Genomic DNA, 25,291 nt, shown 5'->3' on the forward strand with positions numbered 1-25,291 from the left:
TGAACTTCATCTTCTTCCGCCATCCTTGTTGGAGTTGTGTGGATTCCAGATCTCGTTGAGACCATTAACCAATCCACCTCCCCAGCGGAGTCGCCAAAATGTAGGAGGGGGGTTCAAGAAAAGAGTTGGAAAATTCGAAGATCTTCGAAGATCTTTGAAGAACAACTTCGACTTCTCTAGAATATGATGAGAGGCTTAGATTCTTCAATAATCTCAACTTAGGAACACAACAACAAAGGAGATGATGGAGATAAGAGATTGGGTGAAGAAGAAGACAAAATGGCTAGAGAATAGAATAATGGCAAGGCTCTCCCATTGATCTCCCACTTTCACTCTCAAGGTTGATAATGAAGAAGGGAAATTAGTTCTTTCCCAAGAGTTAAAAAATCTCCAAAATCCATCCCTTGTAAAGCGATGGGTGGGTGCTATTTATAGGCACCTCATGATGTAGGATGGAGCCCATGTGCAAGGCACATGGGGGATATTTTCTCTAACCACCTTGTCCGAGGAGGTGACCTCTCCAAGGAGGTGACTTCTCCGAGGATGAGAAAACCCCGAAGAGGAGATCAATCCCTCGGCGAACACTTCTTCTTAGCCACACCTAACCAATGATCCCCAATCATCCCAAAGGGTCAGGGGTAGTCCCAGAGGACGTCCTGCCGCAAAATATTGTCGAGTCTCATGGACCCCCTGGGGTCGTGCCACCTCGACCCGGGTATAGGCTAGTTTAACCGAAGAGTGAATTTATCTCCACTCACCGTCCTCAGGATCGGGTCCTTTGTTCGAACTCCATCACGCCCATGGTTCTGGTGCGTAGATCCCGGAAAGCTCCGAGCCCGCAAGTGTTCTGGGACTCATTAACGGAGCGACTTCTAGATTGCGTCTGAATCCGTTCGAAGCCAAGTGTTTAGGACCTCTCGGTTCGTGGATCCGAACCCTTTCGAGTCCGAGTGCTTCGGATCTCTAGGCTTGCTTAATACCCTTTCGAGTCCGGGCCCGAGTAAGTCTCTAGGTTCGTGGATCTGAACCCTTTCGAGGCTTAGAGCCATTCAGCCCGTTTGACGGCGATAAATCCAAGCCCACCAATCTTGGACTTGCGATAAATTCGGGCCCACTAATCTTGGGCTATTGGGCCTAAATAATTTAGTAGGCTTAAATTAGCTCCTCTTACACATATCTAATTGGTAGATATGTTTCGCAGTTGTGGATAGCCTCTAATTGAACCTCAACCACCCACTGGACAAAGGAAAATCACTATGAAAATAAAATCTATAGTATAGATTTAGTGGGTGTTTGGGAAGTAGGTTTTTTTGTTGATTTTTTTAGTTGTAGGATACTATCGGAGAAATTTTTTTTGTGTTTGAGAAGATAGCTGGGGTTTTTTGTGGTTGGATGTGAAGTTTGTGGGAGAAAAATTGAAATGATTATAAATTTGATGTGATATTTTGTTTGAATTTATTTATTTTTTTTGATTTTGTAAAACATTTGCCTTGTAGTGAAAAAAAATAAAAATAAAAATCCCAAAACCAAGTTTCCAAACACCGTCTTAATATCCTCCCCATTACAAGATTTCTATTACATCATTTAAGGGTATGTAATAATTATTTTCAAATTTTAATGATTATTTTATAATTCTTAAATAATATAATGAAAATTTTTTGTTACAATTTTGGAATCAACTATGCTGCAGATCTCCAGTGGGGGTCGCACCCCCAGTGAGATGGCGAGCTCCCATTGGCTGAAACTCAAAAAAAAAATTAAAAAATAAAACAATTTTTTTTTTATTCAATCACGACGCGCCATCTCACTGGAGGTCGACCCCCCAGTGGAGGTCCGAAGCATTTTTCTTTTGGAATGGAGATATTGAAATTAGTGATCCAATAAGCTACAATAACAACGTTTATGATCTATAAATATATATATATATATTTTTGAGCATTTTACTAAATAACTTTTCTAAATCTATAGTATTATTGTTGAATAAATGGCCACTAGTTTTTTATTTTTTATTTTATATAAATCAGCGATGGTCTCCTCTAGTTGGCACCTCATCTCATTTACAATTTTTTTTCAAGTTGTTCTTCCTGCATCCTTGTCCTGAAAAACACTCTCTCCTAACCATGCTTTCAGATCTTTTAAATAATCTCTCAACCACAGTTCTCCAGCAATGGACACCATGGTTGAGCCAACTTAGCAACAACAAATATGAGTTCGCTGGAGCCATCCTCACTCTCTCAATTCTCATACTACCCCTCTTCTGGTACCTACGGACATTCACCAATTCCAGAAACCAAACAACCGAGGCTCCACTCCCACCAGGACCCCGTGGCTTACCTGTGCTCGGGTACCTCCCATTCCTCGGCACAAACCTCCACCATTCATTCTCACATCTTGCTCACCACTATGGCCCAGTCTTCAAGCTCTGGCTCGGAAACAAACTCTATGTCGTTATAACCTCACCGTCCCTGGCAAAACAAGTGGTCCGTGACCAGGACATTGTTTTCTCCAACCGTGACCCTCCCATCTCAGCCCTGGCTGCCACGTACGGTGCCCAGGACATTGCGTGGTCTTCCTACGGTTCCCACTGGCGCAACATGCGTAAAATATTTGTCAGAGAAATGCTCAGTAACAGTAGCCTGGAAGCCGGTTACAATCTTCGAAGAACCGAGGTTCGCAAGACTATTACACAAGTGTATAGAAATATTGGCAAGCCTGTTGAAATTGGGGAGATTGTTTTTTTGACAGAGTTTAATGTTGTTTTGAGCATGTTGTGGGGGAGCACATTTGATATTCAGGAGAAGGTTAATAGTCGTGTTGGAGCTGAGTTTCGAGCGGCGACAGCAAAGATGATGGTGCTGTTGGGGAAGCCCAACTTGTCTGATTTTTTTCCTGGGCTGGCGAGGTTTGATTTGCAAGGAGTGGAGAGGGAGATGAAGGAGATAGTCGTCGATGTGGAGAGGGTTTTTGATTCTGTGATTGATGCACGGGTGAAAATGGAGGCGGTCAACGACGGAGGGAAGAAGGATTTTTTGCAGATTTTGTTGGAGCTCAAGAGAGAAGATGGTTCGACACCAATTACCAAGACACAAATAAAGGCCTTGTTGATGGTATTTTCTCTCTTTCACAAAGATCGTGATTTTATGACTTTTTTTTAAAAATATTTTTTTTAATAATCCTTTCGGATTTTGACGCTCCCTCTCTATGTTGTTTATTCCTGTAGTATATTTAGTAGAGTTTATTTTTAACTTATTTAAGTTTTTAATTTAATTTAAATTTTTTTGACGTGTTTGATTCAATTTAACAATATAATTTATAAATTTTTATAAATAAAAAATTAACTTATTCTTTAAATAAAAAAGAAAAACTTAATTTATAAATTAAAAATTAATTTATATTTACAATTATTAATTATAAACTATCAAATTATAAATTATAATCCCTTTCTGCCGTTCTACCAAACAGTGCCATCATAGGGAGTGGAGGTGTCAAATTCATTACAAACGTATGAACTCGTCTAATTATATACATTAAAAATTCATATAAACTCATCAAATCAATCACTTTCTAGTACTGTCTATCATTACTCAGGACAAACACTGGTGTTATTTGGTGTAACTGTTAAAACAGATTATAAATTATAACTTAACAGATTATAGATTATGACTTTAATCAGAAGCTGTTAATCTGTTTGGTATAGCTGTTGGATTATAGATTTAAGTAGCTGAGTAGTGTTTGTTAAATAAGCTGTGAAGTAGTTTTTTCAATTAATTTTTATTTTTTATCATTCACTATTTGTCTACATTTTTCATAAAAAATAATAATAATATTTTATAATCTATTTGGGTCTTTTTCTATTTTTAAAAAAATAAAAAATAAAAAAATCTAAGAGTATAACCGTGAATTAATATATCCACAGCAAAAGTTGATAATCAGAAGCAAGGGATGAGCAGCTTCTCAGAATCAGCTTTTTTGACTTAAAATAAGCTATTAGAATTAGAAGCGGTTTGAAATGAGTTTAACCAAACAGTCCAAAATAACTTTTTAAAAGTCAAAAGCCATAAGCTGGCTTAAAAAAGCTCCACCAAACACCCCCACTATCCTCTGCTTACCATCACATCCCACTAACCCTCTAAAAATTGATTTCCCAGCAATACTACGTATCACTAAATTTCTACTATTAACATCACTATTAATTATGTGGTAAGGAAAAAAAAAAAAAAAAAAACTAAGACACAAAACACACCCACTGCCACATCCCTAGTGCAACCACTAATTAGTGATCTGCATCATTTTTCATTGATTCCCCCCTTTCTAACCAAAACATACTCCCACTGCAGTACGGTTTGAACGGTTAGAGAGTAATATTATAAAGAATAATGTTAGGGATCATGAAAAATATATCATGAAATACATTATGAAAATTTTTCATCCCTTGATTAGTGTGTAGTGTTTTATTGTATGAGTAATCTAAAGGTTGAGAATCTTTCATGATAATATTCATGACATATTTTTCATGATTTCTAATATTACTATATTATAAATTAAATGATAAATTAGCGGATTAACAAATTATAATTTGGATGATTTTTGATTGATTGACAGATTAAAAATATTCTAACTAATTATCATATATTTACATAATATGTAACACTAATTTATATAATATTTTTAAGATATATAACACAAAATAATTTTACATAATATATTTTTATAAATATAACTATTAATTTATAATAAATTTTATATTTTAAATCTCTTTCACACTCATTTTTATATTAATATTTCATTAAAAATTAAAAAAAAAATATATATATATATATATTAATTATAACAGAACGGAATGATTCAAATAATAAATTATAAATTTTAAAATTTAAATTACGATTAACAATTAGGGCAATATAAATTAATATAGACCAATATAATTTTAACAAATTGTACGACATTATACACAACCGTTACAACACTCACTTTAATCAATCAAAGACTTTTTCACACCCAGGACAAACACCATCCCCCTACTTTCCATCACATCCCATTACCCTTCTAATAATTATTTAGTGCACCCCACATTTTAGCGAATTTTATGATATTATACGCAACCCTGACCCCACTCACTTTAATCAATCAAAGACTTTTTCGCACCCAGGACAAACACCATCCCACTCCTTGGCTTTTTGCTCATCTCCAACTCGATAAAATCCTTTTGCAAGATGTCTTCTCTATCAACAAATCCTATCTGCAATTTCTATCCCATTAGCAAGGTTTCTTTTGCTTCAGCCAAAGGAGTCTATACTCCTCTTTCTTATCTTCATCTTGCTGATCCGTCTCCTCATCAGATTCTACCAATTTGTTAAAGGTATTTTGATAATTATATCACTCATAAAACTCTTTAGAATATAAGAAAATAATTTAGATTAAGTAGAATATAAGTACGTGAAAAAATATTTATGAATAAATGCCCCTAAAATTTGAGGATGAAACTTTTTTAAACACATTATTGTTTTGGGTGAATGCATTCTCAAACTGCCAATTGCTTGCAATAATAGATTTGTTTCAACAATAGAAACCAATACACACTACAGCAAATAAGAGTTTTAGAGATCAAATATTTTGGTCTTTAAAAATGAAAATTTTGTTGTAAAAGACATTTAGAGACCAATTTTTATCGTTACGAGGATAGTCGCTAAAATATCGCCCAGAAAAGTCCAAAACAAGACTTTTAGTGACAAAATTTTAAAAATGTCACTAATAAATAGACTTTTAGGGACAAAATAATTTGATCTCAAAATGATTTATTTTTTGAGACAAAATATTTGGTCCCAAAAGGATAATAATTCAACACTAATGTCTAATTTTTGTTGTTAAAAATATAATAATGACACTTTTCGCAATAAAAATATTTAGTCCTTAAAAAATAATTTTATTCCTAAATTTTGGTCTTTAAAGCTTAAATTTTTTTGTAGTGACATCTAAATTCATGAAACTCTCAATCCATGAACTTAAATTTGTGCTTGCAAATGTTTACAACAGGACATTGTAGTGGGGGCAACAGACACTACAGCCACCATGGTGGAGTGGGTGATGACGGAGATCATGCATAACCCAGAGTTAATGAAACAAGTCCAAGAAGAATTATCAGACATTGTGGGAATGAACAACTTTGTTGAAGAGTCCCATTTGCCCAAATTACTCTACTTAGATGCGGTCGTGAAGGAAACATTTCGATTACACCCTGCAGTCCCTCTCTTAGTCCCTCGGTGTCCTAGCCAATCTTGTGTAGTTGGCGGATACACCATACCAAAGGGCACTAGGGTGTTTTTGAACGTTTGGGCAATCCAAAGGGACCCTGACTTTTGGGACAATCCATCAGAGTTTAGGCCGGAGAGGTTCTTGGGTGACGACAACAAATGGGACTACACCGGCAACAATTTTCAGTATCTTCCATTTGGATCAGGGAGGAGAATATGTGCTGGCATTCCTCTTGCAGAGAAATTGGTGATGTATGTGTTGGCTTCACTTTTGCATTCATTCAATTGGCACTTGCCAGAGGGTGAAGAGCTTGATCTTTCAGAGAAGTTTGGGATTGTTGTCAAGAAAGAGACACCCTTGATTGCCATCCCCACACAAAGGTCATCTGACTTGAACTTTTATGCATAAAAGAGCACATAACTAGGTGCAGTGGAAAAACACCAGACCTTATGGAATCAATCGGGTTGTAGACCATGGTTGATTTTGGGATCTCTCCTCCCCTATCCTGAGAAGAAGAAGAAGAAGAAGAATACTATATCTTGATTATTGAAATAAGAAGGGAATATTACAATTCGGGATGTACTTTGAAAAATTATCAAATATTAATGAAAAAAAATTATAATTATAATTATTAGTATTTATATAATTTACCACCTTTTGTAATTTTTTTCGTGACAGCAACATTCTCTCATATAAAAATCTGTGTCTCATTTGTATGAGCTAGTCTAATCCTGCAACTTCAAATCGAATTTTGTGAAAATTGAATTAAAGATTTCTCTTTTTAAAAAAAAAAAAAAATTTGATTTTTTTGTTGTTTTTTCTTTTATTTTTTAGTATTTTTTTAAATATTTTATGTATTTTTAAAATTTTTTTAAATACATCTAATATAAATACACTTAAAAAAATATATTTGTGAAAAAAATTTGAAAATTAATCAAAGACAAAAGAATATGAAAATTCATTATATTTTCCATATTTTATTGTATTCAATGAATTTTTTAAAGATTTTTGTACAAATTTTATATTTTTTTAAGTATATGAAGATTATAAAAAAAATTAAACAAAATCACTAAAAATATAAAAATACAAATTAAAAACTCATAAAACTATTTTTAAAAACTCCAAATCTAAAACCAAACAGAGTGATCATCTTTCAATGCTGTCAAACTCTATCCTCCCATACATATGTTACTTCTTTTATTTATTTTTTTATTTTTTGTTAGTTGTAATATGATCATTTTACTAATTAAATTCTCCTAGCTTGCATATTCAAAACTTTCGAGACCAACTCACCAACCCGGCTGACCATTAGTTCGAAACCATCATAAAAATGTATTCAATTAATCAGTTTTGATGTAGGTGGGTTAGCTGTGGGTGAAAAAAAACAATAATAAATAAATAAATAAATAAATATCTACATAGCAAGACAGTTTGATTTAAAAATATGTCCCCAATTGAATTCGACCCAACCCATGCACACTCTTAGTTGGAACTCCTCATTTATAAAAGATAACCTTTCATTGTTCTCTTAAAAAAAATATTATATTTTCTTTTTTTATGTTTATACCTCTTATTTTTGGATCACTTCTGATTCTTTCATTTTACTAATATATATAATAAAAGTACAAAAATTGTATATACTTCTCGTTAGCTATCCTTTTGCTGTCCATTCCTGACTAATAAATTTATTGGTCTTGATTCAACGTTGAGTACAACATCAAATCCTATTTTTCTTTGTCTTTTAGGTACTATCTTCCACCTATGGCTTTAAAAATAATAATAATAGAGACCTTATAAAACACAATTTCACAATTTATAAAAAAATAAATAAATAATAATCAAACATATCAATAATCCATACATCAGTAAGAATTGTGGAGATCCTCTTTCTGGGGTTTCCAAACATCATCACACGCTTCTGAATTCTATGAATTTAATATTACAATAATGTTATCTAAAATATTTATTCAGAAAGAAAATAAAAATAGTTGACCTATAATAGAGGTGTGGCCTATATTAAACTATATCACACACTCACTTCTAAAATAAAATTTAAAATAAATTTTTATAATTTTTAACACTTTTATATTATGATAAGTTGTCGTCAAAATCTTGTTACGAGTTTAATCACATGCATTCAAAGTAGTGGGTCTTTTTATCACTGACGAATGAAGGGGGTGGCTAAGCGTGGCTGTGGCCCACCAAATATTCTCAAAACATAATTAAAATTTAGTGTTTGTTTGGAATCTCTTAAAAAAAATAAAAAATCAAAAAATTATTAAAAAAAATAAATAATTTAACACTATTCACAATATTTGGGGGGAAAAAAGACAAAATAAAAGGATAAAATTGCCATTGCTGACATGCACAGAATTTTTTTTTTTTTTTTTTATAAAAAAAAACAACAATAACAACAAAGCTAGTGCAACCATACTGACATGCACGGAAAGTATGTCAGTACTCAAAGGAGTAAGAATATAATTTTAATGTTTCATACAATATTTTAATACATATTTTTTTTGTAAAAAGTCAAAAAGTTATATCAAACAACCATTTTTTTTCCTCTATTTTTTTAGACAAAAAGTCAAAAAGTACACTTATACAGTTCATCTCAAACAACCCCTTATACTAAAACTTTATAGATGTTTTAGTAAAAATTATGCTCACTTGCAATCAATACGATTTGAACAATAATTTAAATAAACAATTGAACAAACTAATCAGGCAATTGTGCTTTTTGATTTAAATGTCTTGAAAGTATAAGGACTTCTTTGAAACAAAAGTTACAATCCACAATAGCAAACAAAGTAAATAGAGCAAACTAAAGATGATTTCAAGATGAAATCACCAGTATTCATAAAGATTACAAATTACAGAGAGAAACTACTCCTAAACTAAGAAAGCTACTCCTAGATTATACTAAGTTTAGACTAGTTCTTTGTATTGTTGATGATGCCTTCTCCAGTCTGTCTTTAGTCTATTTGTAGAGTAACAATTGACAATTTCTCATTCGAAGTATAACTGCTGGAGGCAGTTTGGTCACTTCATGAAACAAAATCAACCCACGTCCCTTATAAAGTGCTAAAACTGCCACACGTTGCTAACTTGCCACTAGGGGTGAGCAGCGGATATACCGATCCGCCAAAACCGACCGAACCAAACCGATCCGCCGCATTTTGGACGGATGCGTGATGACGAGCGGACGGTTGCGGATTGATTTTCTCAAATCCGCCAATTTGGCGGACGGATGGCGGATTTGAGATTTTTTGGCCGCAACCGAACCGCCAAACCGCCAAATCGCGAGCACCCCTAGTAATTTATAAGACTTTGTATTTTTAATTTATTTAAATATTATATTTGTGTTTTCAATTGAAAAAGAGTTTAAATATTCTGTTGAAAAAAAGTTTTCAACTTGAATATATTTTTTGAATTGAAAAAAATAAACGTATTATTCATATATATTTTTTAGTTTTTAAATGTAACTCTAAAAATAATAAATAGAAAATATGATATATGCTGGTTGGTTTTTGTTTTCAAAAACATATGTAGATGTAACAATACAGAGACATTCAATCTCTACTACTGCTCTGTTCATGGTTTTGGTGATTTGAATTGTTATTATATTTTAAGAATCACAGATTGTAATACTTTATGGGGATGAATCATACTGTGATTGTAATATGTGGATGAGGCATGCAGTGATCATGATATTCTAAAGTTTCAAACTTTTTTTCTTTAGATAAGGCATACAGTGATTGTAATATTTTTTTAAGTCATTGACTGTAATACTTTCTTTTTCTTTTTTTTTCTTTTTTCGTTTGAGGAAGTGTACAAGTTGAATTATGTTGAAAATTTATAAAATTTTAAACCGCCAAACCGATTCGCATCCATCCGCCAAACCGCCAATCCGCTCAATCCACATCCGCCGGATTGGCGGACGGATGCGGATTGATTTTCTTCAATCCGCCAATCTGGCGGACGGATGGCGGATTGGAGGTTCCGTGGCCGCAACCGACCCGCGCCCACCCCTACTTGCCACCATTTTCCAAGCCCATTTCCATCATCTGCAAACAATAACAAAACAAATAATAATAATAATAATAATAATAATAATAATAATAATAATAATAATAATAATAATGTGGTCATAGTAGATATTTAAAGATGATATATGGTCTGAATCGACAGACCAAAATCAGTAAATCACAATCAATGAGATTAGATTTGGCCATGATTGACAGGCCACAATTTACAAGCCACAATTAATAAAATTAGATTTGGCCATAGTTGACAAGTCACAATCAATTAGACTAAGGGGTTGTTTGGGGTGTCCTAAATAAGTGCACTTTTTGCTTTTTTGGACTAAAAAGTTGAGGAAAAAAATATGGATGTTTGGGTTAACTTTTTGACTTTTTATGAAAAAATGTGTATTAAAAAATTATATAAATTAGTGTATATGGGAAAATTAGTATTGGGAGTTATGCAGCCGTAATTTTTGACTTTTGGTGAATAGTGATAACTTTTTAACTTTTTGAGTAATTTTTTGACTTTTTAACTTTTTTTGCACTTCCCAAACTTGGCCTAAATTTGGCCATAATCAACATGCCACAATCAACAAAAAAAAATAATTTGTAGTTCACTGCCTTTTCTCTCTAAAGCAAGCTTGAACTTCACAAGCACTATTACGTATTCCTCATGAATTATTGACCCATATCGATAGGCCATCTTACCATTTACAAGCACTAAACGCCTTTCGAAAATTGGCCCATCATTCAACTGTTTGTAACTAATTCATTGATTGCCTTCGCCACATTGCATATACTTTGGCCCAGTAAAACATCTTCAAGCTTCCTTGCCACATGTCATAAGCAACTTTTCACTCCCTGCCAACAGAAGAATTACTAAAATGGGTGCAAACAAAATGCTTGTAAGGTATTTTTATGGGGTTTTTTTTTTTAAAGTCTCTCGTATTAAGATTTTATAGCATGAAGGACATCTAATATTTTCATAATGTTTAAGGTCCCTCAAGTTGATCCAGAGAAATTTCAGTCTAGAGAAATTTCAGTCCAAAGAAATTTCAGCCCAGAAAAATTTTTCCCAAAGAAGTTCTATTCAAAGAAATTCTGGATTGCACAGAGAAAATCTCACATTTCTCTGGACTTTCCAGATAAATTCACTTCAACCCAGAGAAATTTCCCTTTCTAACTCAGAGAAATTTACTGAAAACCAGAAAAATTCTCATCTCCAATCCAGAAAAATTCACTTAACCTAGAGAAATTCTCCCTCTCCAACCCAAACGAGATAAATTCTTCCTCTCCAATCCAGAGAAATTCCAATTTATGTGATTGGGATGCCCAAGATGGAGGCAAATTTCTCTACTTTAACATCATGGGCAACTTTGTATATATCAAGAAGATAAATACAGAGGGGAAAAAATGCAATGAAGCCTATTACAAATTCAAAAACCCTAATCTGACCCAAAACAAACAAAATCACGATGAAACATATCGAAAACATACCAAAAAACTGATAATAAACCTGAGAGTATGTAGAATTCATAAAAAAAACATACTGAACAAAAACAGAATCTAGATCAAACTGACCGCAGAGAAGTACCTTATCGGGATGAAGATAGACTTTGTCTCTAACGAGAAGAACAACACCAGCCTTATCAAGAACCTCGTCGCATGATCCAACAAAACCCCATTTCCGATCTCATGGCAGCTATCTGCAGCCCATTCAGAGATGACTAACAAGGACAACCTAGTGAAACGACATACTAAAGTTGCTGAAGAAGCTATCTCAGGTTTGATGTTGATCTCTAATTGAGATATGTAAAAGAAAAAGAAACTTGTGCACTTCTGCCATTCTTTTTTTTTTTTGTGTAATAATATTTAAAATTTAGCTCTGGTATTTAGCTCACAAAACGTCTATTGGCAATGGAAGAAGAAACGAAGATGTTGAAAGAAGCTTTGGCAAAACGCAACAGTGAATTGCAAGCTTCCAGGAGTATTTGGCAATGGAACTGAATTTTCTCAGGGTTGAGAATTTTCTCTGGTAATTTAGCTCACAGAACGTCTATTTTGATTATTTGTTTTCATTTGAACTGAATTTTCTCTGGGTTAAGAATTTTCTCTGGGTTGAGAATTTCTCTGGAGAATTTTCTCTAGGTTGAGAATTTCTCTGGAGAAAATTCAGTTCAAATGAAAAAAAAAATAATCGAAATAGATGTTCAAAATAAAGAGAATCCTTGACAGTCTTGTGATGCAAAATAAGCCCCAATCCAAGACCATCCATTCCTGCATGCATAAATACCACATAAGAAATAAGAAACATACCCATAAAATCTTCTTAAAGAAAACAGTAATCAAATAGCATGGAATAAATTGACTTCTTGAAAGCCAATAAATTTATATACCAAAATCTAAACATTGACATATGTCATTATAAATTCAGCAAATCTAGACTACTATTCTACTATTGGAGTTCAAACCCAGTGCTCAAACAGTGATTACTGGGCAAAAACAGAAGAATAAGCGAATCTTTCAAAGGACCCCCACACTCCACGGGGCAGAACCACCGGGGAGGCCCTTCGTCAGGCTTAATAATCTACTTGGCATTATCAAGGTAATCCTTGACAGTCTTGTCCCCATACCCATCATCCCACAAGGCCTCCAATGTTTCTGAAACATCCTCTTCCCTCTTCTTATTCTCACAAACTATTGTACCTAACCGGCCATTCCCTACACCAATCAAAGACCTAAGTCTCTCTTTCCCCCCAACAGAAGAAAACACATTAACTCTAACAGAATCTGTAGACAACACCACTGAATCCTAACTACCTGAACTCTCAACTCGAGCTCGAAACCGGTACTTGTTCTCTGAATTTAATGCATTGGCAGCATCAAAATCCTCATCCATCAAAAGAGGCCATGCAGACTGAGGCAAACCCAGTGGCCTCGCATATCTTCCATTATTATTCTCGAACCCACATCCATTAACAACTCTCCCTCCTCTGTTTTGACCCATCATCTGTTGCTGAAGCTGGTTTTGCGGTGAAAACAAAATTTCTCTGGTTTGTCTTCCCCAAATCGAAGAAGAGTACTGTTGTTTCATCATTTGGTCATGTCTCGCTTGGTCAAACTGCAAAACAAAACCCAAAAATCAACAAACTAGATGAGAAGAGGGAACAAGTATATACACACATTATGAGACTCACTCACATGATTGGACTGTGAAAGGTTGTGAGAGAGGCACTGATTGGCATAGAAAGAGGTGTTGATGTTTTTCAGAGACGATGGAGAGAGAGACCAAGGAGGACCGAGAAGGCCTCTGGCTTTGGGAGGTCCTTCATCGTTCATCTTCAACCTCGCCACTTGTCCCGCGGCCTCGTAAATTAGATCCCAAGAGTCGTTGTTTCCACCCGGCGGCGTAGTCAGCGGTGATCCATCGAACTCGGCACTTTTGTTCTTTACTTTGCTATTTGCGAAAGAGAAAGAAGATAGAGGCTTTGTGATCAACGATTTGCGAAAGTGGAAGAAAGAAGGGCGTCTGGTGGTGGTGATCAAAATTAGGTAAATAGAGAGAGAGAGAGAGAGAGAGAGAGAGAGAGAGACAAAAGTCAAATTTCTTTTATATATACTTAGAAACCTTAGACATTAAAAAATAATTTTGTGGATCTCTTCCATTACAAAAAGTGGGAGAGAGACTCTAGACTAATTTTTCCTATTTTTATATATTTTTATTTTAGATGATTTATTTATATAGCAGGATCTTTAATTTTTATATTAATAATTTGTCTAACTGCATGAAGGGTGATAATTGATGATTAGTGTTAAACAATATCATGTGCTAACCAAAAGGATTCCTCTAATAATAAAATATGATAAAATTTATCCATAGTTCAAAGACCTTCAATAGTTAAAAAAAATTCATTGCTCAACGGCCCTCAATAACAAAGCCTTTTTTCAAAATATATATATATATATATATATATATGTGTGCCCGAAAATTCAATAAAACGATTTCATTTTTTCCGAAGAGCTTATAATAATAAATATTGTGAATAATTTCAAATTTTAATTACAAAAATAGGATTAAAAAATTTATTTTACATTAAAAAGTTATAGCAAATAATAATATTTAAATGTAAAAAAGATTTCTTGTTGAAATTTTGTCTTAAACCTCTATTCAGGTTTGAGCTTTCCGTATTTCATATTGAATATTATTTCAATTTTAAAGTTATAAAAGTATATATTTTAATATATTTATGCGGATTGTACGTCTTCCTTTTCTTTATTGATATATAGTATTTTTATTTTTTTTATTCAACATTGATATATACTATTGATTTTTTTTTCCCCTTAAGTAATAGTACATTTTGTAAGGATAAGTTAAAGTAAGTTACCCTAATAGATAATTTATTATTATTTTAATGAAATAAATGTGGTTCAATATTAAATGGATCAGGAATAGTTCCACAATTTTTATGTTTTTAATAATTTAGATATCTTTTAAATTATTTGTCGTTTAAAATAAAAATTCCACTTAATTCTTTTTATTATTAATAATTATTACTATTGATAGTACTGCTTATCATAGGTCCATGCTTCCAACGTTGTTCCCTAATCACTGAGCCCACCGAGGTACCTGCACAAAAGCCTAGCTGGGAACGGGAGTCCCCCAGCAAACCCTCCGATGGTTAAGTTAGAAGAAAGAGAGGTTAATGGCGAATGATAGGAGAATAACGACAGGGCACTTAACCTTTTTGTGTTTTGGAAGCCTCCTTATATCCTTTGTTCATCATTTTCTTGTCCACTTCGACCTGTCATGTTGGCCGAAAGTTTACGCTCTAACTTGCCTTGTTCATGGTGAGGCTGTCTGCTTCGACGTGAAGGGATTATCGCATTTAATGCTGTAGGAGTTTCATTAATGGTTGATGTGTGGTGCAATAACTTTGCAAGATCTTTGTCTGCTCACGTGGCTGGTTCTCCTCTTGACAAGTGTTTAGATGCCATTGGTTCTTGGTGTAAAGTTGGGTTTCAGTAGTGTTGGGCTTTGGTGTTTAAACCGTGTATTGTGCTCCAAGTGGTGGCCAAAAAGTCTCTATGGGCCCACTGATGTCAGTAGTCCCCTATTCCCATGTGCAGTTTCAGTCTAACAAAGGGAATAAGAAGGAAGACGGGGATTGTGGGTGGCCGAATGAGAGAAAGGCCAACCGAAAAAGGCGACCGGGAAAGAAGACCAACTGAGAGGAGGGCCGACCGCAAAGGTACTGAGCGAGGAGATTGACCGAGAGGAGGGCCGACCGTAAAGGTGACCAAGTGAAAAAAAACCGACCGAGAAAAGGGCCGACCGCAAGGGAGACCGAGCGAGGAAACCGACCGAGAGAAGGGCCGATCGCGGGGGGACCGAGCTAGGAAATGGCAGCGTGCAGGGCTCAAGGAGCGGCGGGGCACGTGGTGATGTGAAGTAGAATGGACAGGGAATGGGAAAAGGGTAGTTAATCGTGGTCGTGCATGTGGCGTGATCGAGGGATAAGGGAGGTGATGCATTAGCAGGAAACAAAATGGTAGGACTAATATAAGACGTGGAAAGGGCGGGGGCGGAAACTTTCGAAAATTTTCAAATTGGCGAAAATTAATCTCGATCCTTGGAATATAGGAAAATCGTGGGTATTTGGAGTTATTCGTTTTGCTTACCTTTGCGGGAAAAACCAACACATCCCAAAGTTGAACTCATTTGTTTCGTGTGACAAGCTTGTGCAACACTTTGCGAACTTCCTTGTGCCAGCGTCCGAAGCAATACGCAGACACATAGAAGAAATGGCTCGAGATAAAGTGCCAGCCATGAGGCTAAAGGCATTGGGAGAGGACGACGCAGTGGAGTTGGCCGAACAATACAGAGTAGAGAGGAGGGAGGAAAAGGGGGCGGGACAAGCGGCACGGGCTCGTCCAGCGACAATGATCGTAGCCACTAGGCCAATTAGCCAAGTGGAACCGGACCACTGGCACACCAAGGCTGACAAGTCTACGTTCACGGCGGAGGAGTTGGAGGAGGTACGAAAGAAGTACCAAATTCCAGCGGAGATAGAGCTGAAGTTGCCCACGTCTAAGGAAAGGGCGTCGGATGCACGACCATCGGAATTCACGTTGTATGAGGAGGCATTGTGCCGGGGGGGGCTGAGGTTGCCGCTCCTTCAAATAGTAGTAGATGTACTGAACCGACTGGAGGTCACGTTAGGGTAGCTGATGCCCAACGCATGGAAAATATTAATGGCCTGCGCGATCACATGGCCACAGGCGATCGGGGGAAAAGCTATGACAGTAGAGGAATTCTTCTCTTACTACAAGGCCTCCAGCCAACAAAAAACATGGATGACGTTACAGGCGGTGACGGGCCGAGGTGTAGTGGCAGGTTTACTATCTTCGGTGAAGGGGTGGAGACCGAGATTGTTCTTTGTATTAACGAACGGTGGTAGGAGGGTTCGCATAACGTGGAAAGTCCCCACGAAGTCAGTGGAGCCAAGGCTAGATGCGGAGGCAGAGAACAGGGTGAAGCAGGTGAAGGAGTAGAGGGAGAAGGAGGGTGCGAAGTGGGACGACCTAATCTGACCTTCAACCTTGTTCACCTTGAGCCTGGGGTTACAGCCGACGGAGGAGAATCCTGCGTGAGAAGAGTTGGAGGCAAGGAGAAAGGTGGAGAAGGTAGAAAAATGGTGTGTTCGCCAAAGTGAACAAGTATAAGGAAGCACAGTTGGGGCCTGCGCCTAAACTAGTGATGAGGGAGCGGGTCCGACCACGACCCAAACTGTTAAGAGACAAAGACCTAACTGACTTTGCCCTACTGCCGCCCCCAGTAGACCCATTGAAGGAGAGGGGCAAACAGGAGGTGAAGGCGGTGTTAAAGAAGACGAAGAAAAAGAGGGTGGAAACAGAGGGGAATAAGGGTGCTCCTGTTTTGAAGAAGATGAAGGAGGGGGAACGGAGGAAACTCCAGAAAGGAAGAATGCCCAAGTGGTGAAAGAAGACATGGGCCCAAGTACCCAAATGCTAAAAGAAGACATAGGCTCAAGTGCCCAAGTAAAGAAAGAAGACATGGGCCCAAGTGCCCAAGTGGTGACGACGGTGGGGCTAGAACAAAGAGCACAGACACCAAAGATGGGGCCTGTATCAGAAGTGGCCCCAAGTCCTATAGGAGGGAAGGTTGGGGTGGACAAACCAAATATGAGTACCGCACTGAAGACCGTTATGTACCACGTGCGCACGGTGGCTGGTCGACAGAAGAAATGGGGAAAGCCAGGGTCGCAGTCGACCGCCTCATTGGAGTGGAGGAGGATGTGGCCGTGCAGTCGATGGCGCAATTAACAGAGGCCGACCTCCTGAGAGGGTTCTACTCGGCCCAAATGGAGGCAGCAACCCTAGTGGCTGCCCTGATGAATAAAGCAGTGGGCGCGAATGTGGAAGTAGAGCCGCTGAGGGCCCAGCTAGAAAGGGTGAAAGCGCAGCTGCCGAACCTAAGGGTTGAGACAGCAGGTTGGAGGAAAGTCACTCGGAGTGCGTGCGCGATGGGGCTGGAGTGTGCACAAAAGGCAAAGAAGATGGAAGTACTAGCAGTGGTGCAGAGCTACTTAGCAGAGTGTGCTAGCGCTGAGCTCGTCGTGACCAAATCAGAGTTGGAAGCGAAGCGTCACAAGGCGGTATCGCTAGAGTTCGAGTTGGCAGGTGAGAAAAGGAAGCTAGACCTGGTCCAACAAGCCTGCACCACTGCCAATAAGAGATGGGAAGAGGCCCTTTCCAACAACGAAGAGCTGCGCGACCAGACCATCAAGGACAAAGAAGAGGTAGATGGTCGAATCGCAGAGTTGAAGAAGGTACTAGCAGAAGAGAGGGCCAAATTGGCATCTGAGAAGGTGGCGTACCCCGACTTACTCGTGGTGACCATAGAGCAATTTAAGGGGTCCGCTGAATTCCAGATGGCCATTGATGTCGCGGTTGCCAGGAGTATAGCGAAGGAGGGGAAAAGGGGTGCTGGGCCATCGGGAGTTGCCGTTGGAGGGAGGAGCGAAAAAGAAGTGATCCAAAGCTTTTAGCGGTCAAACTTCTACAAGCATGAGATGAGCCAGTATTGGGACAGCGACTGGATGAGCTTCAAGTATAAGGCACAAGAGCTGTTCCCAAGCGTAGACTTCAGTCTCGTGAAGGTAGGGGAGGACGACGTTGCCCAGACCCCCTTGGATGAGGGGATTGAAAAAGAGGATCTCGTCTCTAGCGAGAGGGATTAATCTCTGTAACGTAGTGTAAAAATTTTGTTTTTGTTTGTTTTGTTGTTTTGTTTTGTTTTGTTTTTTGTTTTTTGTTTTTTTTTTTTTTTTTGTACATGCAAGGTCTGTAATGAATTGTATAAAATTGCAAGTTTGTTAATAAAATGATGAGTTTTTTTATTGTTGTTATTGTTTTGATTTGTAAATTTTAAATGGTAAAAATGGTTAAGTAGAATTAAATAAAAGTAGGTAAGAAAAATTTAGGAATATGAAAATTGATAAATTTGGTAAAAATGGGCAAGTGGATAATTATGAACTGATTTTAACTGAGTCTGGCAGCGACTGATTGTAATTGCATACTTAGTCTGGATGAGGCCAGCTTTGACTCAGACTAGCTAAGTTCTTCGCACTCAGTCTGGCTAAGACTCAAAGGGTTAAGGCTTTAATTGACTCAAACTGTCTGAGCTATTCCTCATGCTCAGTCTGGCTGAGACTTGAAGGGCTCAGGCGGGCTGAGGCTTTAGTTATCTTAGTTGGGCTGAGTTCTTCACGCTCAGTCTAGATGAGGCCTAAAAGGCTCAGCCGGGTTGAGGCTTTAGTTATCTCAGTCGGGCTGAGTTTTTCATGCTCAATCTGGCTGAGGCTTTAATTATCTCAGTCGGGCTGAGTTCTTCATACTCAGTCTAGCTGAGGCTTGAAGGGCTTAGTCGGGCTGAGGCTTTAGTTATCTCAATCGGACTGAGTTTTTCATGCTCAGTCTGGCTGAGGCTTGAAGGGCTCAGTCAAGCTGAGTTCTTCATGCTCAATCTGGTTGAGACTTGAAGGGCTCAGTCGGGCTGAGTTCTTCATGCTCAGTCTAGCTGAGGCTTGAAGGGCTCAGTCGGGCTGAGGCTTTAGTTATCTCAGTCGGGTTGAGTTTTTCATGCTCAATCTGACTGAGGCTTGAAGGGCTCAGTTAGGCTGAGGCTTTAGTTATCTCAGTCAGGCTGAGTTCTTCACGCTCCGTCTGGCTGAGGCTTGACCAAAAAGTTATTATTGAAACGCAACAAAGATAATGGAGATGCTAGATTGTTGTCATTTAAGCCACAGCCTATTGATTACAAGTTTACACCATGCATGGAAATGGCGCAAATGAACAAGTGTGCAGATCGAGAAAAGAGCACATACAACAATTGAAAAATACAAAAACAAGAGGCGCCATTTCACTGGAAGTAATGCTTCAAACGCTTGGCATTCCATAGATGAGAGAGGTCTCTGCCTTCCATATCTTGGAGACGGTAAGTGCCCGGGCGGGGTCTGGCCTTGACAACATAGGGTCCTTTCCATTTGGCTACTAGCTTGCCCTCAGTCAGTTTTTTAGTGGCAAGGGTTGCTTCGCGCAAGACTAGGTCGCCCACTGGAAACTCTTGAGGTCAGACTTTACGGTTATAATGTGTTCTCATTTTCTGCTGATATGACGCCTGCCTGACCACAGTTGTCTCTCGGAGCTCTTCAATCAAGTCCAAGTCAACGCGACGCAACTCTTCTTTTAGTTTTGGATTTGGGTATAAAGCCCGAGAGGTTGGCAGGCCAATTTTCACTGGGATAACGGCCTCAGTACCGTATGTTAGGCGGAAAGGAGTCTCCCCATTAGGGGTTCGGGCGGTCGTTCGATAAGCCCAGAGCACGTTCGGCAATTCTTTGGCCCAGTGTCTTTTAACGGCTTCTAGTTTAGTTTTGATGATCTTCAGAAGGGAGCGATTGTTGACTTCAACTTGCCCATTGGCTTGGAGATGACCTGGGGAGGAGAAACATGGCCTAATGTGGAGCTCTGCACAGAATTTCCTGAACTTGGCATTGTCGAATTGCTTGCCATTGTTTGAAACGATGGCTTGGGGGATTCCAAATCGGTAGACGACTGACTACCAAATGAACCTGGTGGTGTTTTGCTCAATGATTGTTACCAGGGGTTCTGCTTCTACCTATTTGGTGAAATAGTCAATGGCAACAACAGTGAACTTGGTCTGGCCTCTACCAGTGGGCAAGGGACCAACTAAGTCGATGCCTCACTTGGCGAAGGGGTAAGGGCTGCATAGCGTAATCAGCTCTGTTGGTGGAGCTTGGGGGATGTTAGCAAAATGTTGGCATTTATCGCATTTGAGCACAAATTTGATGGCATCGTGGTTGAGAGTAGGCCAGAAGTAGCCGGTGCGAACGATTTTATGGGCCAGAGACCTTGCACCCAAATGATTGCCACAGATGCCTTCGTGGAGTTCTCTCATCACATAGGTCGCTTGAGCAGGATTAAGACACTTGAGGTATGGGCGTGAAAATCCTCATTTGTATAGTTGCCCGCCGATGAGAATGTAATTAGACGACCGGGCTCTGACTTTGGTAGCCTACTGTTTATCGTCGGGCAACTCCCCTCGCGTCAAAAACATAAGGATGTCTGCAGCCCAAGAGATAGGTTCATTTTGGAGGAAGTGAATCTCCTGCTGATTTGGCGAAGTAACCGGATAGGTCACGTATTCAATGCAAATGCTGTGGTCGAGGTCTGACTGGTCGGCCGAGGCTAATTAGACCATTTCGTCTACCTTGGAGTTTTCTGACCTATGGATGTGTTTGATCTGGAAAGTATTAAAAAGGTGAACAAGAGGAAATGCAATGTCCCTGCAGGCCCACATCGTGTCTTCCTTTGTATCGAACTCCCCAGTGATCTGCTCGACAATCAGTTGGGAATCACTGAACACATGAAGGTGGCTTACACCAATGTCTCCGGCCAGACGAAGACCCGCTATCAAGGCCACATATTCGGCTTCATTATTGCTCGCGTTGAATAGGAGACGGAGGGCACACTTGAAATACCCGCCCTCAGGGACAGTGAGAATGAGACCGGCCCCACTACCTTCTTTGCGGGATGACCCATCAACATGAAGGGTCCAGGAATAGGGGTCTTCTGCCTCGGAGTTGAATTGTGTTGGTGAAGGGGACACGTTCGGTGTGAGATTGGTGAATTCCAAGATAAAATCGGCGACGACCTATACTTTGATCGCTGTTCAAGGTCGGTAAGAGATTTCAAATTAACTGAGCTCGACGGACCATTGCATCAATCTTTCTGACAACTCTGTCTGTTGCATAACCGTTTTCAAAGGCTGGTCAGTGAGAACCACTATGGAGTGAGCTTGGAAGTAAGGTCGAAGGCACCTTGAGGCTATGACCAAGGCGAGGGCCATTTTCTCCAACAAAGGATAGTTCTGTTCCAGCTCCCTGAGAGCGCGGCTGATATAATAGATTGGACGTTGTACCGAGCTATCTTCCCTGATGAGGGCAGCGCTGACTACTATAGACACCCCATTTTTGACCGACCCTAAGACTTGGGCGCTTTCTTTTGATTACTCGATGATGACAATTAGAATGTGTTTCTCACAAAATTCTCAGTAAGAAAGATGGAATTTAAGTTTTAATCCCAACCCTCACCCATTTTTTGGCCAAACTATTTTAGACCTTAAAACCCTCATTTCAAAATATGTTTTTTTTTAAATGTTTCTACGATGTCCCGAAGCTCCCATTTCGATTAAAATATTGTACTTTTCAGTAAACCGAGTATGGGCAAAGTGGAAATCAATGGAAGGGAGGTGAAATTTTTGAAAAATATTTAAAAATATCTTCTTTATAGGTTTGGAGTTGAAGGAAATAGGAGGGGATGAAAGAAAGCTGGTTTAGGAAAATGATGAGTATCAAATCATTAAAAAGGAAATGAGCAGTCTTCACTAAATTAGGCATTTCTCTTTGTACACTTGGAATTTAAATGTGAGGCCACCACCATTGGAAATTAGACTTCTAGGGCTTCAATTTAGACCCAAGAAACACCTTAGACCAAGTCTAAATAAGGGAGATATGCCCATTTGAAGTTAAGCTTAAGAGCAGATTTTGTTGATCCAGCCCGAGACAGCCTTCACTAAATTAGGCATATCTCTTTGTACACTTGGAATTTAAATGTGAGGCTACCACCATTGGAAAGTAGACTTCTGGGGCTTCAATTTGGACCAAAGAAATGCCTAAAACCAATTCCATATGGAGGAGATATGCCCATTTGAAGTTGGGCTTAAAAGCAGATTTTGTTGATTCGACCCAAAACAGCAATAGCCCATTTTTCTTGGTTTTGGTTCGGTTGGGACAACCCATTTACCTATTTTTTTTGCGCCATTCAAGTAAATCCACTCATCCTCCATGATACCTAATCATCCTCCATAGTCAAAAAAATGTTTTGTTTGCATCCATAAAGGAGTATCCCATGCAACCACCTTGAAAATTTGCCCTCCTATCACATTCTTGTCTCCCACCTTGTCTCCCACCTCTTTTTGACCTTTACTCTCCCTCATTGCCTATATAGAATGATCATATTGTAAGAAAGGGGGAGGACCACGAAATTGAAGAGAAAGGAGTGAGAAAAGAGTGAAAAAAGAGAGAAAATTTGAGTTTTTGAGCAAAAAATATTCCTATCATCCATATACACCCCATGCCTTCCATAGCTACTGAAATTCCTCATTTCCATACACCAAAACCACTCCAAAAATTCTGATATAACCAAAGATCAATCGCCTCGATCATAAGAAAGAATGTTTAGTGATTGAAAGTGAGAAAAACTAGAGAGTTAGCCACTTTCCATACCACAAACTCCATAAACTCCATAATTTCGAATTGAGGATTTGAGAACACACTTCCTACACTTGAGGGTGATCAAGAGGAAGTTTGGAAATCAAGAAGTTCAATCTTTCTTTGGAAGGTAAATTTTTAATCTTTCATTTTCTTATATTTTATATCTTATATTTATATTCTTGCTTCTTATTTCATTGTGTTTTGTTATAATCCAAGTGGTTTGTTTATCTCATATTTATTTTCTTACTTTATATTTCATAAGTGTGTTATTATAATCCTAGTGGTTTGTTTAGCTCATAATTATTTATTTATTTATTTTTATTCGCATACTTTAATTTCATATTATTTTTGTTGTAATCTTGCATGTTTTACCTCATATTTATTTTTTTCGTGTATTAGTCTCATATTAGTTTTGTTGTAATTTTGCATGTTCTATCTTATATTTGTTTTATTGCTTTAGGTTTATGTTGTGAGTTTGCACTTATTTATTTATTTATTTTTTAATCTAACCGGTAGTGGTTAGTTGAGCCACCTACATATTTTTTGTTTGTTTTTTTTCTTGGTTTCGCAACAAGACAGGTTTTGCTTGGCCTAGTTTGCCGGTCGATTAGCTTCTTCCGAATAAGATGGCGTAATCTCCCAATATTGACCAATTTCCGCCGGCAGTTCTAAAGAACATGAAGCTTTTATTTTATTTATTTATTTATTTTATTTTGAGTATATTGTGAGATTTTTATTTTGTTGTAATATTCTCCTCATCCCTCTCTAATTTGGTTTGTAATTATTCTTTAAAATGTTGTAATAATTCCCCGCCCTGCTTTTTTCTATCCCGTTCTTTTACTTGCTTTCTTTATTTGTACATAAACATCATATTTATTTTTCATCATAGTTATGCTTTGCATCCATGTTTCATGCATCTTGATTCGGCTAAGTTTGCAGTTGTGGATTTAATCAATTCCTATGTGATTACGTGCGCTACCTCATGTTCTTGAGATGATTCACATATCATATTTTAGAAGCCGAATCTTTAGTTGCATCTCATGAGTGAATTGCATTAGGGTTTTGTATATAAGATCATGCATATTTTACTAACTTTGTTTTGCAGCTTGTTCGTGGGACATCAAACATGTGAGTTTTTATGCTTTAGCATCCTGTGTGTGTGTGTTTTTCTTACTATGTCTAGCATTCTACCATGAGGCTAGTTGCTTATGTGATATAACTCTATGAATGCCAGTGGATGGAGGTTGCGTCGCTTAATTTGGAATGATGTTGATTTTTCATGCTTGTAAACTCAATTTATTTGGGTTGTACAGCGTCAAAACTCTTTCAAAATGCATGATATCGAATTGTTCCAAAATGAATGGCATAGTCTATACTTGTATGCTTCACATAGTAAATTTTAGGATTTATTAACTAATCAGAACATGAACATATAAATAAAATAAAATTCATATCATGGTTAGTAAAGGCCGATCTTTGATCGGGTGGGCGGGGGTGCTCATTATTGACCTTCCCCTCTCATACCTAAGGTTCCGAGCCAAGCATCCTTGGTTACGACGAACAGTAGCCTTGGCACGAGTCATGGATTTCCTAATTTTTCCAAAATAAATATTAGGTGGCGACTCTGAGATCTGATGACGTAGTCCATTTTTGACAAAATTGCAATAAAATGGATTTTCAATAAAAGTTGCCAAATCTGGACTCTCATATATGTTTCACATTGCACTCGTGAGAATAGATCAAAGAGATCTTGGGGGTCCGAACTGTTTAACGCGCGCAGGTACCCCCCGGGCATGTTACAACTACAGTGTTTGATAAGGCTAAGAAGAGGAAGAGGGTTTCGCCTAGGAGTGCTTGAAAGATGATGGGGGTTGGCCATGCACTGCTTAAGTTGTTGAAAAGTTTCCTCAGATTTGGTGTTCCACTCAAAAGCCTGTTAGAGGACTTTAAAAAATGGAAGACATTTGTCTGTTGCTCGAGAAATAAAGCGGTTGAGGGTGGCGACTCTACCCATGAGCCGTTGAACCTCCTTGACCATTCTGGGAGACCGCATTTCTATCAGGGCCCTGATCTTTTTGGGGTTGGCCTCGATGCCCCGTTGGCTGACCATGAAACCTAAGAACTTTCCAGATCCCACAC

General features: G+C 38.0%; 1 protein-coding gene across 1 annotated transcript; it reads left to right on the forward strand.

Annotated features, from left to right (window-relative positions):
- Positions 1-1,949: 1,949 nt before the first annotated feature.
- On the forward strand, positions 1,950-6,880 carry LOC145802985 (labd-13Z-ene-9,15,16-triol synthase, chloroplastic-like). Its single transcript, XM_082896015.1, has 2 exons — positions 1,950-3,107; positions 6,034-6,880. The coding sequence occupies exons 1-2, from the start codon at positions 2,121-2,123 to the stop codon at positions 6,658-6,660; spliced, it is 1,614 nt and encodes a 537-aa protein (XP_082752141.1). The 5' UTR covers positions 1,950-2,120; the 3' UTR covers positions 6,661-6,880.
- The last annotated feature ends 18,411 nt before the right edge of the window (positions 6,881-25,291 follow it).

Source organism: Camellia sinensis, chromosome 11 (assembly GCF_055761805.1).
Source record: "Camellia sinensis isolate YWXY chromosome 11, ASM5576180v1, whole genome shotgun sequence".
Classification (NCBI taxonomy): Eukaryota; Viridiplantae; Streptophyta; class Magnoliopsida; order Ericales; family Theaceae; genus Camellia; species Camellia sinensis.